The sequence below is a fragment of the Cynara cardunculus genome (assembly GCF_001531365.2).
Source record: "Cynara cardunculus var. scolymus isolate 2C chromosome LG 17, CcrdV1, whole genome shotgun sequence".
NCBI classification, from domain to species: Eukaryota; Viridiplantae; Streptophyta; class Magnoliopsida; order Asterales; family Asteraceae; genus Cynara; species Cynara cardunculus.
The window spans coordinates 35,106,657-35,120,921 of record NC_037544.1 but is presented as its reverse complement, the minus strand read 5'-3'; the positions used below and the strand labels follow the sequence as shown (position 1 = coordinate 35,120,921).

General features: G+C 35.4%; 2 protein-coding genes across 2 annotated transcripts in view; both read right to left on the bottom strand.

Annotated features, from left to right (window-relative positions):
* Positions 1 to 1,058, bottom strand: part of LOC112500232 (actin-related protein 2/3 complex subunit 3-like) — a 4,739-nt gene extending 3,681 nt beyond the window's left edge. Inside the window, exon 1 of the mRNA XM_025103621.1 lies at positions 1,038 to 1,058. Within this exon, the coding sequence (XP_024959389.1) occupies positions 1,038 to 1,040 (3 nt within the window). The 5' untranslated portion in view covers positions 1,041 to 1,058. The remainder of the gene's footprint in view (positions 1 to 1,037) is intronic.
* Positions 1,059 to 4,657: 3,599 nt separating this feature from the next.
* On the bottom strand, positions 4,658 to 7,795 carry LOC112501081 (monogalactosyldiacylglycerol synthase 2, chloroplastic-like). The gene is made up of 8 exons (XM_025104737.1): positions 7,502 to 7,795; positions 6,965 to 7,137; positions 6,502 to 6,663; positions 6,278 to 6,419; positions 5,983 to 6,207; positions 5,749 to 5,811; positions 5,519 to 5,593; positions 4,658 to 5,058 (listed from the first exon to the last, which is right to left on the bottom strand). Exons 1-8 carry the CDS (start codon positions 7,793 to 7,795, stop codon positions 4,798 to 4,800), a joined length of 1,395 nt encoding a protein of 464 aa, XP_024960505.1. The 3' UTR covers positions 4,658 to 4,797.
* Between the last annotated feature and the right edge of the window lie 6,470 nt (positions 7,796 to 14,265).

The following is a 14,265-nucleotide window of genomic DNA, read 5'->3' as shown; positions in this document are numbered from 1 at the left end:
TTTTTTAAATGTAATTTTTTTTTTTGTAAATGTAAGTACTTTTTTGTTATATTTGTTTAATTTTATAGATCTAAATACTTTTTGATTCAAAAATTGTTTAGGAACTTAATCGTTCAAAATATGAATGTTCATTGGGTTTTTTTCCGACTTTTTTCACTATTTTACCACATTAACTAGTTGTACAAGTCATAAAAATATATCCAACATGTTTTAGAAAAGTCCAAGGAGTTATTTAACATGTTTTGGATTGTCCAAGAACTTATTTGTTCCAAAAAATTGTCCAAAAAGTTATTTAACATGTTTTGAAATGTCCAACGACTTATTTGTTCCAAAAAATTGTCTAAGGATTTAATCATTCCAAACATTAAAATCCATTAGGTTTTTTTAGACTTTTCCTTTTATATTTTCATAACTTATCCAAAATCGTTCTTTGTTACGTTGTTTACTATTCACTTTATTATTTTCATAAGAACAGTAACAAATGCTGTTGTTGAAATCACTATGAAATAATGCATAATTAAATGACCCTTCGTATCGCGCTACTTGACTTTTTGATGTAAACAAACCATCATTTATGTAAAACCGAGAATCACAATTTTCAACAAGAATTTTGAACAAGAAAACCGAAGGGTTCTTTTGGTTTTTAATGCAATTTTATGTATACAGTTTATTCAAAATAACTTGTAAACAAACAGTTATTTCATACAGAATAATGAATGACTTATAAATATTATTCTTCTGTAATTTTGTAAGAATTAGGGACTTCCATAATCAAATACAATGATTTTGAATATGAACAACTCTTTACATTTCCATAATTTGTATAAAGCTGTTCATTCTTGCAAATCACAGTATTTTTTTTACGCTTTCACAAAAAAAAATGCTTAGTTTTCTTCTATTATTTACACAATATGTCTAAAGGATTTTTTGCCTAACAGTGTCCGAGTTACTGGTAGAGACCAACTGCCTATGAGGTCAATGACTATTTGTTGTATATAAATATTATATAATATAAGCTAATACTGAAACATGCTTACCATGTTTAATGCAAGATTATTTCTCGTCACCAAAATCTTTGCCCCTGACTGCTATTCCTCAATGATTACACAAGACCCTGTTCATAAAACACAAGACACTCTTGGCACAACTATGTTAAAATTTACTGACTTTACTGTAACTCCACAGTATAAAAAGCACAAAGTGATGACAAATGAATCTTCAAAGTATTTGTACATTATAATACAAAGCACACATATCATGGTCGGAAAGAGAAATCCATGTAAACACCCGAAAAGATCTTTCAATTTAATAATCAATTTTTTTTACAGATAAGATATACTGAGTTAGTTTGATTTTATTTTATTTACATAAAAAATCCCTCTACAAGGTTCAAATCCAAGAAGGTCCCAGGTTCAAATTTAAGGAGAAATAAAAATCCCCTTGTGGCTACGGATGTTCAAATGCAGTGACACCGGGCTACTTGCAAATCAGGTGTAGTCGCCCTGAGATTAGTCGGCTCGCATAACGAATTGAATATCCAGATTAATTAAAAACAATACCTCTACATGAACTATATTGACAAAACAAATGGACCATCATTTTGTAAAAATGTGAAGGGCATAGATAGAGTTGTTATACCATGAGTTTTTTTTAATTAACTTGAATATCCAACCCGTTATGCGAGCCGACTAATCCCAGGGCGACCACCTGTTTTGCAGATAGTCCGGAGTCACCGCATTTGAACATCCGTGGCCACAAGGGGATTTTTATTCCTCCTTGGATTTGAACCTGGGACCTCCTGGTACTTTTGACCTTTGGAACCAAGTTCAAACCAATCAAACACCATCCTTGTGGTTAAAGTACCAAAAGGAAAAAGAAAATGTGTTATGATCATTTGTCAATTTGACAAGCAACAATGCCCATAACCAATTTAATAGATATCTATTCATAATTTACGAAACGATCTTTTGGCGTTATATTATTTATCTGTAATGCCATAATGCCATTACAGTAGAAAGTTCAAATAAGAAGGCTTAATATCAAGAAAAGGTTAAACGAATGTTCATATGTGAATCATTGAAAAAATCCATTTGAAGATAATATGTAATGTCGATTCATGTATGCATCATCGAATAGATTTTTTTCCTGGATTTCTTCAATAATTCACATATGAATTTTCTCTTTCAGCTTCTTATTTTGAACCCGCCTATATTGCCAAACACCTCAATTTACAATCAAAGTTTTCACCTAAATCACTAATCAAATGATGGAAAGAACAATGTAGGAAATGGACTCACATACCCATTTTATCCATTTAAATTGGTCTCCTAGTCATTCCTCTTCTTGTTTACTCAAATGTCACTACATCTGCAATATTATGGACCTGGCTGGAGGACACAAAAAATATCAGATTCAACCCAGGTATGCATTTCGACAGCCAGACCCGCACTTGCGACGCTACCACTTGCTAACATAGTGAAATTTGATTTTTTTTGTCGTTTAGCCAGATCTGCAGTATTGCAGACGTAGTGACGTTTGGATAAATATTACGGATTGCGGATGTGAATACTACGGACTTAGTGACATTTAGGTAAACACGAGAGGTAAACGGCTAGGAGACCAATTTAAACAGATGAATTTCCTTTTCATTAACCATACAACGATCAAACCCATAAATCACTGATACACTTTCATCAATAAACTACATAAAACAAGCTCAGAAACACAATCTTCCATGGATGAAAGGTCCCAATTGTATACCAACGATAGATTCTGCTCTTAATTTCCATTTAGCAAACAAATCAATACCGATTAAATCCCATCTGAATCGAATATAAATAAGGGAAGAAATCAAAATCAAAATCGAAACCCAAATCAAAATCGAAATCGAAATCGAGCAGTTTGTTTAGAATGAAAAAGAATCACCATTGTTATCAAGCAGATGAAGAGAAGTATACCTGGGGATGATTGATTTCATCGACGACGACAGGATGCTCTTCTTCTGATCCGACGAAGATGCCGTAACAGTTCGCCGGAAAAATTGCACGGATTTCTTTACGAATTTATTCGAGTAAAAATATCATTCGTTCCCTCCAAAATCGGATGTCTAATTTCCTTTTAAAGGTTGAAAGACGTATAAATTTCCAAATTTTCAATTTCTGATTCTGGAGGGATCAAATTGCTTACCACAATAACATTCAAGGGCCAAAACTGAAAATTTGATTCATCTTCAACCTCCGTCCACCTTCCGCCATTGATGACCATTCTAATCAAGCAATAATCAGACCCAGAAAATAAAGAACGGAAAGAAATGATGTTTAAGATCAAGAATCCCAATTTGTGCATTTTTATAAACCAATATGTGATCAAGGATTGAACAAGATCCATTTTTGTGAGTTGCAACTAAGGGGGTGTTTGGGATTGCTTATTTAAAATAACTTATGCTTTTTTGTAAAAGTGCTTATTAACTTATGTGGTATCAAACCGGAGTTTTGTAAAAAGTGTTTGGATTAGCTTATAGCGGTACCAAAAAACAATAAGCTGATATGTTGTTTTTTAGTGTTTGGCAAATTTTGCTTATATATGTAAAATGACCAAAAAGGACAATCTTTCATATTATTGACTTATGGAAGTGTTTGAGATTGCTTATTAACTTATTTGATTTTTTAACATGTAAAAATTTATTTTTCATCGTTTACAATAATATATTTGACAAAAATCTATATTTTCAAGTATAAAACAATAAAAACAAATACAAAATATATAAAAAAAAACCTAACCCTAATCCCCCTTCAGCCTTTGCACCTAAATAAGCAGCCTTCTCATCCCCTTCTCCCCTCAATCTCCTGGTGAAGACGATCACCATCTCCAACCGCCATGTACCACCATCACCACCTCCAACCACTGTGAACCACCATCAATCTGCTGTGATTCTCGTCTATGCAGGAGAACGAAACCAACAAGATCGAGATTGCCGGCACGATGAGACGGATGAGATTTCACAGGTGATCGGAACCAACAAGATCGAGATTGCCGGCGACGATGAGACGGATGAGATTTCACAGGTGATCGGAACCAACAAGATCGAGATTGCCGGCGACGATGAGACCATCACCATCTCCAACCGCCATGGTTCTCCTCGTCTCTGTTAGGGTATAGAGAGAAAAGGTAACAGGGCTGCTGTGGTTCTCGTCTGTTAGGGGTATAGAGAAAGGTAACAGGGTTAAAAGGGTAATMTGTCAAAAGTCGATTTTGATAAGTCAGGACRGTTTAACTTATCAAAAACTGCTTATTACCGGTTTGGCACCGGTATAAGCCGTTTTCTTTTTTTCTCATCCAAACACTAGAAATAACTTATCGGCGGTACGGAACTGAAATAAGTTGATAAGCATCCTAAATAAGCAATCCCAAACACCCCCTAACAAAATTAATGATATAATCTCATTGGTTTGAGCTTGGGTCCAAAGATCAAAAGTACTAATAGGTCTCAAGTTTAAATCCAAGGAGGAATAAAAATCCTCTTGTGACCACAGAGATTTAAATGCGATGACTCCATGCTATATGCAAAGCAGGTGGTCGTCCTGGGATTAGTCGGCTCGCATAGCGAGTTGGATATCAGGTTAATAATATAAAAAAAAACTAACAATACAAACTAAAATTTTGCACACCAACTTCTTCATGTCCTACAAACCCTAAATCCACAACACAAAACTTACAATTTTTGCCACACACAAGCTTTTCTGCAAGCTCAAAGAATGGTAGGTAATGATTATCTAATCAAATTACATGTACATCTTGCTAAATTAAGCTAGAAAACGACGACGTTAAAACGTAGGAAACGTCAGCGAGCGGCCCACGTTGACACGCCAAGTCGTGGATGTCCCTCACAATGTCGAACACGGCCTCCGGTTGAGCCAACTTGAGGGCGTTTTCAGACATTTTCTTGCGTTCATCTGCATTGGTGGTGAACCATCCGGCCACGATCCGAGCGGTCTCCTTCGGGCTTCGGGTGAACACACCGGCGCCATTGCCCACCACGTACGGGACGTTTCCTTTTTCCTATTGGTCAAGCAAATTAACGAAGAGTATGAGCAACGTTTTAAAACCAAGATCGTTCATCGACCCTACAGGTCGGATGGATAGCTGATGTGGGACTCCGACAAGCCCCCTCCAACAAAGGCTAGCGAGTGTCCGCCCCCACCCATCCACCCACCCACCCACCACCAGAGTTCTTTGGTTAAATAACCTTCTGACAACTTTTTTTAATCCATGACCTTCTGACAGGTTTAAGAATGTCACTGCTTTACAGAAGAATGCTACTTCTATATCAAGAATTCTGAGAAACTTGTCGGTAGGTAATGGATTATTATAAGCACTTGTCAGAAGGTCATTTAGCTGATATGTGGAACCTCATCAGATTACTGTCCAGAATATATCTGATAGATTTCTACATATCTTACAAGACCGATCACAATTCTTGAGAACATTGTATGTAAGAAAAATGTTAGATTCTACATACTTGTCCTGGAATATAGTCATTGAGGATGATCGGAAGCCCTCTGATCAACGCCTCGGCAATCGTGCCGGGACCCGCCTACAAGATCCAACGAAAACACCGTTAGACGATAACCGGAGTTGCAAGTTACGACTACCACCGCAGAGTCGCTCCGAACCAAGATTCATGAAGTAATGTATTAACCATATGCGATACGAGCTACTAGCTCGGTTTGATAGACTAAAAGATCGAACCTTGGTTATAATGCAGTCACAAGCACCCATCCACTTCTGCATCTGCGTCTCGAATCCTCTAACCTATCATCAAAACCACAGATTTGATTCATGTTAACAGTATTCAAGAAAGCAACTGCTCTACTATTTGGGGTACAGGCCACGTCTGCATACATTTTACCCTCCTCGGACTCCACCTCCGGGTGGGATATACTGGGTTCGTTTGGTTTGAAAAACAAAATATAATCGTTTTACCTTAACGGGTATCTTCCACTCCAAAGACTGAAGCGAAGAAGCTAAAGCTTTGTTTCGACCACATATCACGACCATTTGTCCCAATGGTTTCCCAGTTTCGTTATCGAATAAAGATTCTGCAAGCGCCTTTGCGGTTTTCTTCACGGGGCCCATTCCTTCACCACCTCCCATCAGCAAAACCGCAGGGAGTACCGGATCGAGTTCTAGCTCTACTCTTAAGCCATCCTGTAAAAATCCCCAAATTACCCCCAAGAAATCCATGATAAAGAAAAAAAACCGAAGGAAAAGTTGTAACCTTGTCGAGGACAGCACGGGCAAAAGAGGGCCGAACCGGCAATCCGAAAACACGCACTTGGTTTTGTTCTAGACCGTCTAGCAAAGCCCGCTTTGATACTTCTTCCGAAGGGCAGTAGCATCTTTTGACCCCTGGGTGAAACCTGGTTATGTAACAAAAGTTTGAATATATTCGGATCAAGTATCGTAATTAGGCTCAACGATGAGGGTAATTATGACATTTACCACGTCCGGTGGCATGTATTCAGATCCGTAATAACGGTCACGAATATGACTTTCTTCTGTAAGCCTTGCCATTTAAGAACCGTTAAAGGAATGTGTTGCATAAGAGGATGAACGCTGATGATAATGTCCGGCTTGTACTCCATTAAACCGGCCTCGACCTCCCTTCAATCAAGATTTCGCCAAAGACGTTAGAAAAAACAAAGAATGCCCACAAAATTTCCAATATAATTGTTTCCAGAAACGCCCTCGCGACAAGACTGTACTGGACATGACAAGACTGTACTAATGTTTTAGGGTTTGAAGTTGCATAAAATTAAGCAATCTTGTCTTGTCTCAGGTCAAGTTCTGCGCCAGTCTAATATCGCGTCAAACTAGTACAACAAGTTTTTGTACTGTCCTGTTTCCCGTGCACCAAGCGTACCCTAAAACATCGTTAAAACTACGGTATCAAGAATATATATACTTGGCATAGAAGGCGGCAATGGCGGCAAGATAAACACCATGTATCCATCGAGGAGAAGTGCCATGAAACGCTACGCTCCAAAGCTGGACGTGTTTAACCATGAACTTGTACTGATTTTCCATGTCGTTTAACGGCCACCCCGTGTATTCTTTCCATACATCCTTAACAAATATCTGCGTAAACCGAATGAATACTTAAGTGATCACATACAAAATTGCAAGATCAAGATTCAAGATCAGTATGAAAGTGGCAAAGTTCTGGATTGACAATTGTTCAAGACAACAAACACACATAACTTGGGACAAAATTAAAACCTAGGATCATCTATTCATATGTGAATAGATTGATCACAAAACTAAAGATTGCTCGAGTGATTAATTCCAATGAAACAAATAACATAAAAGAGGAAAATTTATGAGCAACCACATGATCTTTATGCAAAATTCAAGAATTTTAACATTATTGGATCAATTTTTTTATATAGAAATGTATGTGAAGAACATAGATATATTCATAATGAATGGTAGAAATTTTTACCCTGTATTCATCACCAAATTCCATCTTGAAGGCATCACGGATGGCCTCGGCGGAGGCACGGTGGCCACCACCGGTATCACTCATCAAAATAAGCACATTCTTGGTTCTATCAGCACCAAGCTGAACCATTTCCATGGTGTCATCTTCATCATGAATCTCATATCTTATTCTTTTCTGTCTGTCGCTGCTTCCACCACCACCACCACCACCACCACCACCACCAAAACCATAAACTCCTACTCTTTCAAACACCGCTTTTAACGAATTTTTGGGCGACGCCACCATCATCACCATCCTCCTCCACCACCACCAACTATATATACATACAACTATATATATCTATAGATTTTCTAGTGAAAGATACAAGAAAAAAAAACCTTAAAGTTCTCTAATTTCAAGACAAACCCATAAATGAAAACAAAGGACTTATTCCTTTGGTTTAACGAATTGGGTTTCTTTAAAAAAGCTTTGTTTCAGAAAAGACGCAACAGAGACGTGATATTTTATATATGTGTTTTTAGTGAATGTTTGAAGCAAAACATCACCAACCCACTTGTCGAAACCCTCAAAGATCCTCCGGATTCCTACCGGAAAAATGGATTTTTCCGGCGAAAGAATGGTGGTTGCTACCGGAGAAAGACGATTAATGCGATGCAGACAGAGGAAATGAGTTGATTTTTCTCTGATAAAATAATGGGGGAAGAGAATTTTATGGTGGAATGATGCTGTTCGTCATTGTTAGAAGACTGCCAGCGAATGGTGGCAGATTTAAAGATCAGTTTTTGAAGGTTGACAACCGTACGATTAGGGCTTCGATTTTCGGAATGTTCGATAGTTTAGATTCGGATCTTTCTTAATTTATTTATTTGTTTTTTTCTTTTCTTTTCTTTTTATTTATTTAATAATTAAAGGGTTTAAAAATTTCTTGATGATGGAATCGCATCTTTTTGAAAGAATATGAATCATGATGTATGATACAAACTATGTGATCAATAATTTAACCTCAACAATATTCCTATTATGCCCTTCTATTCCTGCTTTATTTAAATTTTGGCCAACAAAATCAATTTTTTGATAGTTGCTGAATGATTAAGTGATTACAATGATTAAAAATACTCTCATGATATAGTGTAAAATGAAATATAATTGTTTGGTAATTGTTCAGAATTTAATTAGGACGTTGAATGGTTAAGAGAGACCCAAAATACAAAATTATTCAGAATACTTTGGAATCATAAATAGGCATGCTTTTTTTTTGTCAAACAAGATTCATCATGTTAAGAATTTAGATATTATCTTTTAATAAAACTATTAAAAGGTAAACAAACAGTCCCTAAGATATGAAATAGATAAGATGCAAACAATATTTTCTCAACCCAAAAAATAGAAAGCATATTTCCTGTAAAGGGTGATGGCTTTTTAAAAAGAAACACTACCGTGAAATGATTCATGCATGTTTATTGACAGGGGCGACAAGATTGAGTTCAAATCCTCTTAGCCATTATCCTACTGCAATAATTCTGGATTGTATTCTGGGCTGGAGCCAGTAGCGGATCCAGAAAATTAATGGGGTGGGGGCACGTTGGATGGGACTTGGGGGAGGGAAACATATGGCCATATGGGACTGAGGGGAAATCTTATAAAACGAGGGTGAAAATAAAAAATTTAAACTAGTCAACAAAAGTTTTTGGTTTTTGACCAGGGGCCTTTTCTCGTGCTACATGATATCGACTTATTTAATAATAAGTCCATAGTTTCTGAATTTTTATTTATTGAATATTAAATTCTGTAACTTTAACCATTTTATTTCAACAACTGTGATTAATGATGTCATAACTGCATAAAATATTATTGACACATGTTTTTATTAATTAATGCACATGCTGAAGAAAGCCATAATTATGATGCATCTTTTAATAATAATGATCAAATCCTTTGTTATAAAAAAAATTGATGTGAATAAGACACAGAGAAATATGTCTTATTGACATATTAAGATGTCTGAATGTAGTTAAGTTAATTAAACATTATGTGCTTAATTGAAATTTTCAAAAAGAGGGTAAAAAAGGAAAAATGCTTTCCAGGTTGGGTGCCAACTGTGAAAGTGGTCCCCACGTTATATTTGTAAATGGTGACAGGCCAAGTGGCAATATGCCCAATTGAGCTGGCTAGAAGTCAAGTATGTTATGATTAGTGAGTAAATTAGCTAAGGGTATTTTAGTCTTTTTATTATTATTTTATAAAAATTGTAATATTAATATATTATAACTATATTTAGAAGGTGTTTGGGATTGTTTATAAAAGTAACTTATTGATTTATTCCGATGTGGCATCGGTAATAAGCATTTTTGAGTGTTTGGATAACCAACTTATACCGGAGGCAGATCGGTAATAAGAAGTTTTTGAAGAAGTTAAACATTTCCGACTTATAATAAGTTGATAAGTGCTTTTGTAGAAAAACATAAGTTGTTTCAAATAAGGAATCCCAAACACCCCCTTATTATATCATTTTTCCTGCCGTATCTCACAATACCTTTTGTTGTAGTTTGTTGCAACCACTTGTAGCCTCTCTCCTCTTCCTCTTCGATTATTTTCTTCCATTAATAACTAAAAACAAAAGTAATATAAAAACCGAAAGCAACCTAAAAAACTCAATGAGAAACACATCTCTTTCTTTATTGTTCCTTTTTTTTTCACAGATACTCAACAGGTAAATAAGAGGGAAAAGAGCACATGGAAATCGAAACTTTTTTTTTATTAACATGGATATCTAACCTGCTATACGAGCCGACTAATCCCAGAGCGACTACCTGCTTTGAAGATAGCCCGGAGTCACCGTATTTGAACCTCCGTGGCCACAAGGGGATTTTTATTCCTCATTGGATTTGAACATGGGACCTCCTGATACTTTTGACATTTGGAGTCAAGCTCAAACCAATCAGGCACCACCATTGTGATTGGAAACCGAAGCTTTTGAATCAATGTATATAGAAAAACCTAAAATATGTAACAGATAAGCACAAGCAAAACATATAATTTCATTAAACAATCAGTGGTTGTACATAATCAGTACCTGAACAATAAAAGCAAAATTAAACCCACTAACACTAAAGACTTGTTATTATGGTTGCTGAAGCAAGATGATGATGGTGGCTCGAGGTCCCGATGGTGGTTTGAGGAAGACGAGATTCGATGTAGGTGGTTCTTGTTGTTGATGGTGGTTCGGTGCTGACTACGATTTAGTATTGTAGCCGTTGTTCATCGGGAAAGTGAGGATGATGATATTTGATGCATGTGGTTTCGTGGCCCGATGTTGTCATCATTGTTCATCGCCATATCACTTGTAATGCGTCATGGCATGCCAGGGCGAGCCATACCGAGCTCCACGCCTTATATCCACGCCAAAGGGGTTAACATGACGGCAAGGTTGCGCCTCGACGCCATAACACGCCATGGCACGTTTTTTTTAGAAAATTGATACATATATAAAGGGGATGTTTCATTACAAATCATGCAATTCTAACAAACCGTAAAAAGGAAAAAAGAAAATCAATATTTTCATATAAAAAATTTATTTCGAAAAGTAAAATCAAACATGAACAGTACAATTACTTTATAAACGAGTCGAGATTTACTGATAAATGTCTATCTGATATTTGTACAAATGCAGCAAATAATTGATTTGATAGAAAACAAAATAGCATAAGAAACATTGTAATTATCTGAAAACAGCAAAAAAAAACACTTCGGTCACCGAATAGTTATATTTGCTATGTTGTGACAACCGTTGTCATTATTGTTGTTGCAATTGCTCTGGCAATGTATTTTAAGCATTCAATAATTAAAAATGTCAGATGCAATAATACATAAACAGTTGTCTCTTTAATACTGTGTTTTCGAATTTTAGAAGAAAAATAAAGGGATGGAAAAGAAAGGGAAATAAATAATTTTTGTAATCTGTGTTCTTGAGAGAAAAATAAAATAAAACAGATTTTTCATGTTTTTCTTTTATTAACCTGGATATTCAACCCGCTATGCGAGCCGACTAATCTCAGGGCAACCACCTGCTTTGCAGATAACTCGGAGTCACCACATTTGAATCTCTGTGGCCACAAGGGAACTTTTATTCCTCATTGGATTTGAACCTGGGACCTCCCGGTACTTTTGACATTTGAAGTCAAGCTCAAACCAATTAGGCACCACCCTTGTGGTTGATTTTTCATGTTTTTGAGTAGGAGAGAAAGAAAAAGAAAATATGTCATTTTTACAAATATGCCTTGATTTATTTCCCAGTAAGTTATAATTGATGGATAAATGTGTAATTTTATAAATATCAATAATTTTTTTTTCTTTCATTTCTTTTCGTTCACTTTCCTCCCCACTTCGGGAGTAAACTTTTAGAAGCAAAATCAACATTATTTTCCGTTTTTTCTCCTCATTTTCCTTCTATTTGCCTCCCTTTTCTTGAAAAAAGCACTCGAGAACACAAACGTAAGACAACAACCAAGAGATAAGACTTGGCACGTTTGATATTTCACTGGTGAAATAAATCACTGAACGATTGGTACCGTCAACTTTCATCACAACAAACTTTAGATGTAATGAAGCTGTAATGATTGAAGATAGCAACAAAATATGCATGCCATGTGTATTATGAAACTTTCTCTCTTGTTTAATGCGTTAATGTGAGATGGTTTTTCGACTGTGTCTAAGAATACTGAAATGGCTCTTGCCCAAGCGAACTCCCATGAGGTCGAAATCGTTAGTGCAGGTTTTTGCCAATGATTTTGGATTTTGATTCAAGCAAAAGGGGTTGATACAACTAAACTAGGTGTTAGGGCATTTTCTGAGTGACAGTGGTCAATCGAAACAATCAAGTAACTGAAGAGTAAACCAGATATAGTGATGTGTGATTCGGGTTGGAGAGATTTCATTGAATGGAGAACTATGTTAACTAAATATTGGGTTTGCAAAGGTTGGGTGACAGTAGATGCTTGAATTAAACCCGTCAGCATGTCTAGGATTAGACAACGAATGACTAGTTGAATGACACTTAACAGTACAATCAAAGATGATTGTAGACACAGTTTTGCTACAGCACGATAGAAGCTGACACGAGGAGATGGTAAAGAACATCGACAATGATTAATGGACGCTCTAGTTTTCTTGGGAAGGGAACAAGGTTATCGAGGATATGATTAAAAAGTTCCATTAAAACGCAATGACAGAACTTGCATCGTGTATTGCTCATTAACGTGGTGAGTAAAATGACAAGCTGACAACTACACCGAATTAAAAAAAAAAAGACAAACGATTGATAATATAATTAAGGTGATGTTGATTGGCGACAATGCCTAGAAACCAACATTGATAATGACGGTGGTACAATAACAGTGGCTCGGTTACCAGAAGTCATGAATTTTGAATTTGTGGCATTTAAAATTTTGTATTTATTATATATTTTTATAAACATTTCTTGCTCAAAGACATTTTAATTATTAATTAAACATTTAATTTTTAGTATTTACACTTTTTTTAATTCCTAATTTCATGGGAAATTTTGAGTTCAAATATTGAGAGGATACTAAACTTTTCTTATTATTCAAAAATACCCCTCTTCTGATTTTCCATCATATTTACTTTTCATTCCTTTATTTTCCCTCATTATTCTCTATTTTTATTTTTTTTATCTTCTTTTTACCTGTCAACAGTAGACGTTTACTCGATAAATGCTTATTGGAACAATTTACCTTATTGGATGAACACGATAAAGATTGAGAATCTTACTTAATAATAGCGATGACAAGGATATAGAGTCTTATTCAGTAAGTTTACCTCTTATTCAAGGACATAGAATCTTACCCGGTAATAGCGATAAAAAATAGGGGTTGTTTGTTTACCTCTTAATAATTTCATTAAGAGACAGCTTCTGAATCATTAAGAGGTGAATTTTGTTTTGCAAAAAAAAAAAAAAAAAGTCCGCCTCTTAATGATTCTAAAACACTTCGAATTATTTTGTCTCATGGGCATCCCTTAATCATTCAGCACCCTAATTTCATTGTAAACAATTATATTAAATTTTGCACTATATCATGAGAGCCTCTTAATTATTCTAACCACTTAATCATTTTACACAAAACAATTCAGCAACTATCAAGCAATCCCTAATTTTTAAGGTGATATTTGACTTTGTTTAATTTTTTTTTAAATTGTGCCTCTCTTTATACTTCCCCTTTTTCCAAAGCACACCTTGAGACCACATCCAATACAATGTATTATTTAAAGGGTGAACAAAACCTTGTATACAAATCATTAGTGCACACTTTTTCTTTGACAAGATCTTTATATGAATCTTACATATTTATTATTCTACTTTTTTATCTGAAAAATGTTTAAACTACTTTTTTTTAAGTATATAATATTTATATATAGTAAATAGAATAAATAAACTCATACATCGTCCTTACTTTTGGTGAGATTTGAACCCCTAATCTCTTAGGAGGCAAAAGACTCACATACCGTTAGGTTAAACCTGATATATAAATAAGATAAATAAGTAGAGAGAATGAGTATGAAGGGAGATTTAATGGAATGAAAAGGGAAAATTGAAGAAGTATTTTGAAAGATAGAAGAAGTTTGGACAAAAAATTTGATTATCGACAATCTTAATCAGCCATACATAGAACCCGTCTTCAAAGACATCAATATGAGGAAGCATTTTTTGGTTCACTCAGCAGCTGAGGTTAGTGCCAAAGGGGAGGGGG

What these genes read in the sequence shown, in the direction of transcription:
- LOC112501081 (XM_025104737.1), bottom strand. Translation starts at nt 7,795, where the DNA reads ATGGTGATGATGGTGGCGTCGCCCAAAAATTCGTTAAAAGCGGTGTTT. An exon ending in CCCGTGCTGTCCTCGACAAG is followed by an intron (nt 6,208 to 6,277) that starts GTTACAACTTTT and finishes GGATTTTTACAG; the next exon opens with GATGGCTTAAGAGTAGAGCT. An exon ending in AGTGGAAGATACCCGTTAAG is followed by an intron (nt 5,812 to 5,982) that starts GTAAAACGATTA and finishes TTTTGATGATAG; the next exon opens with GTTAGAGGATTCGAGACGCA.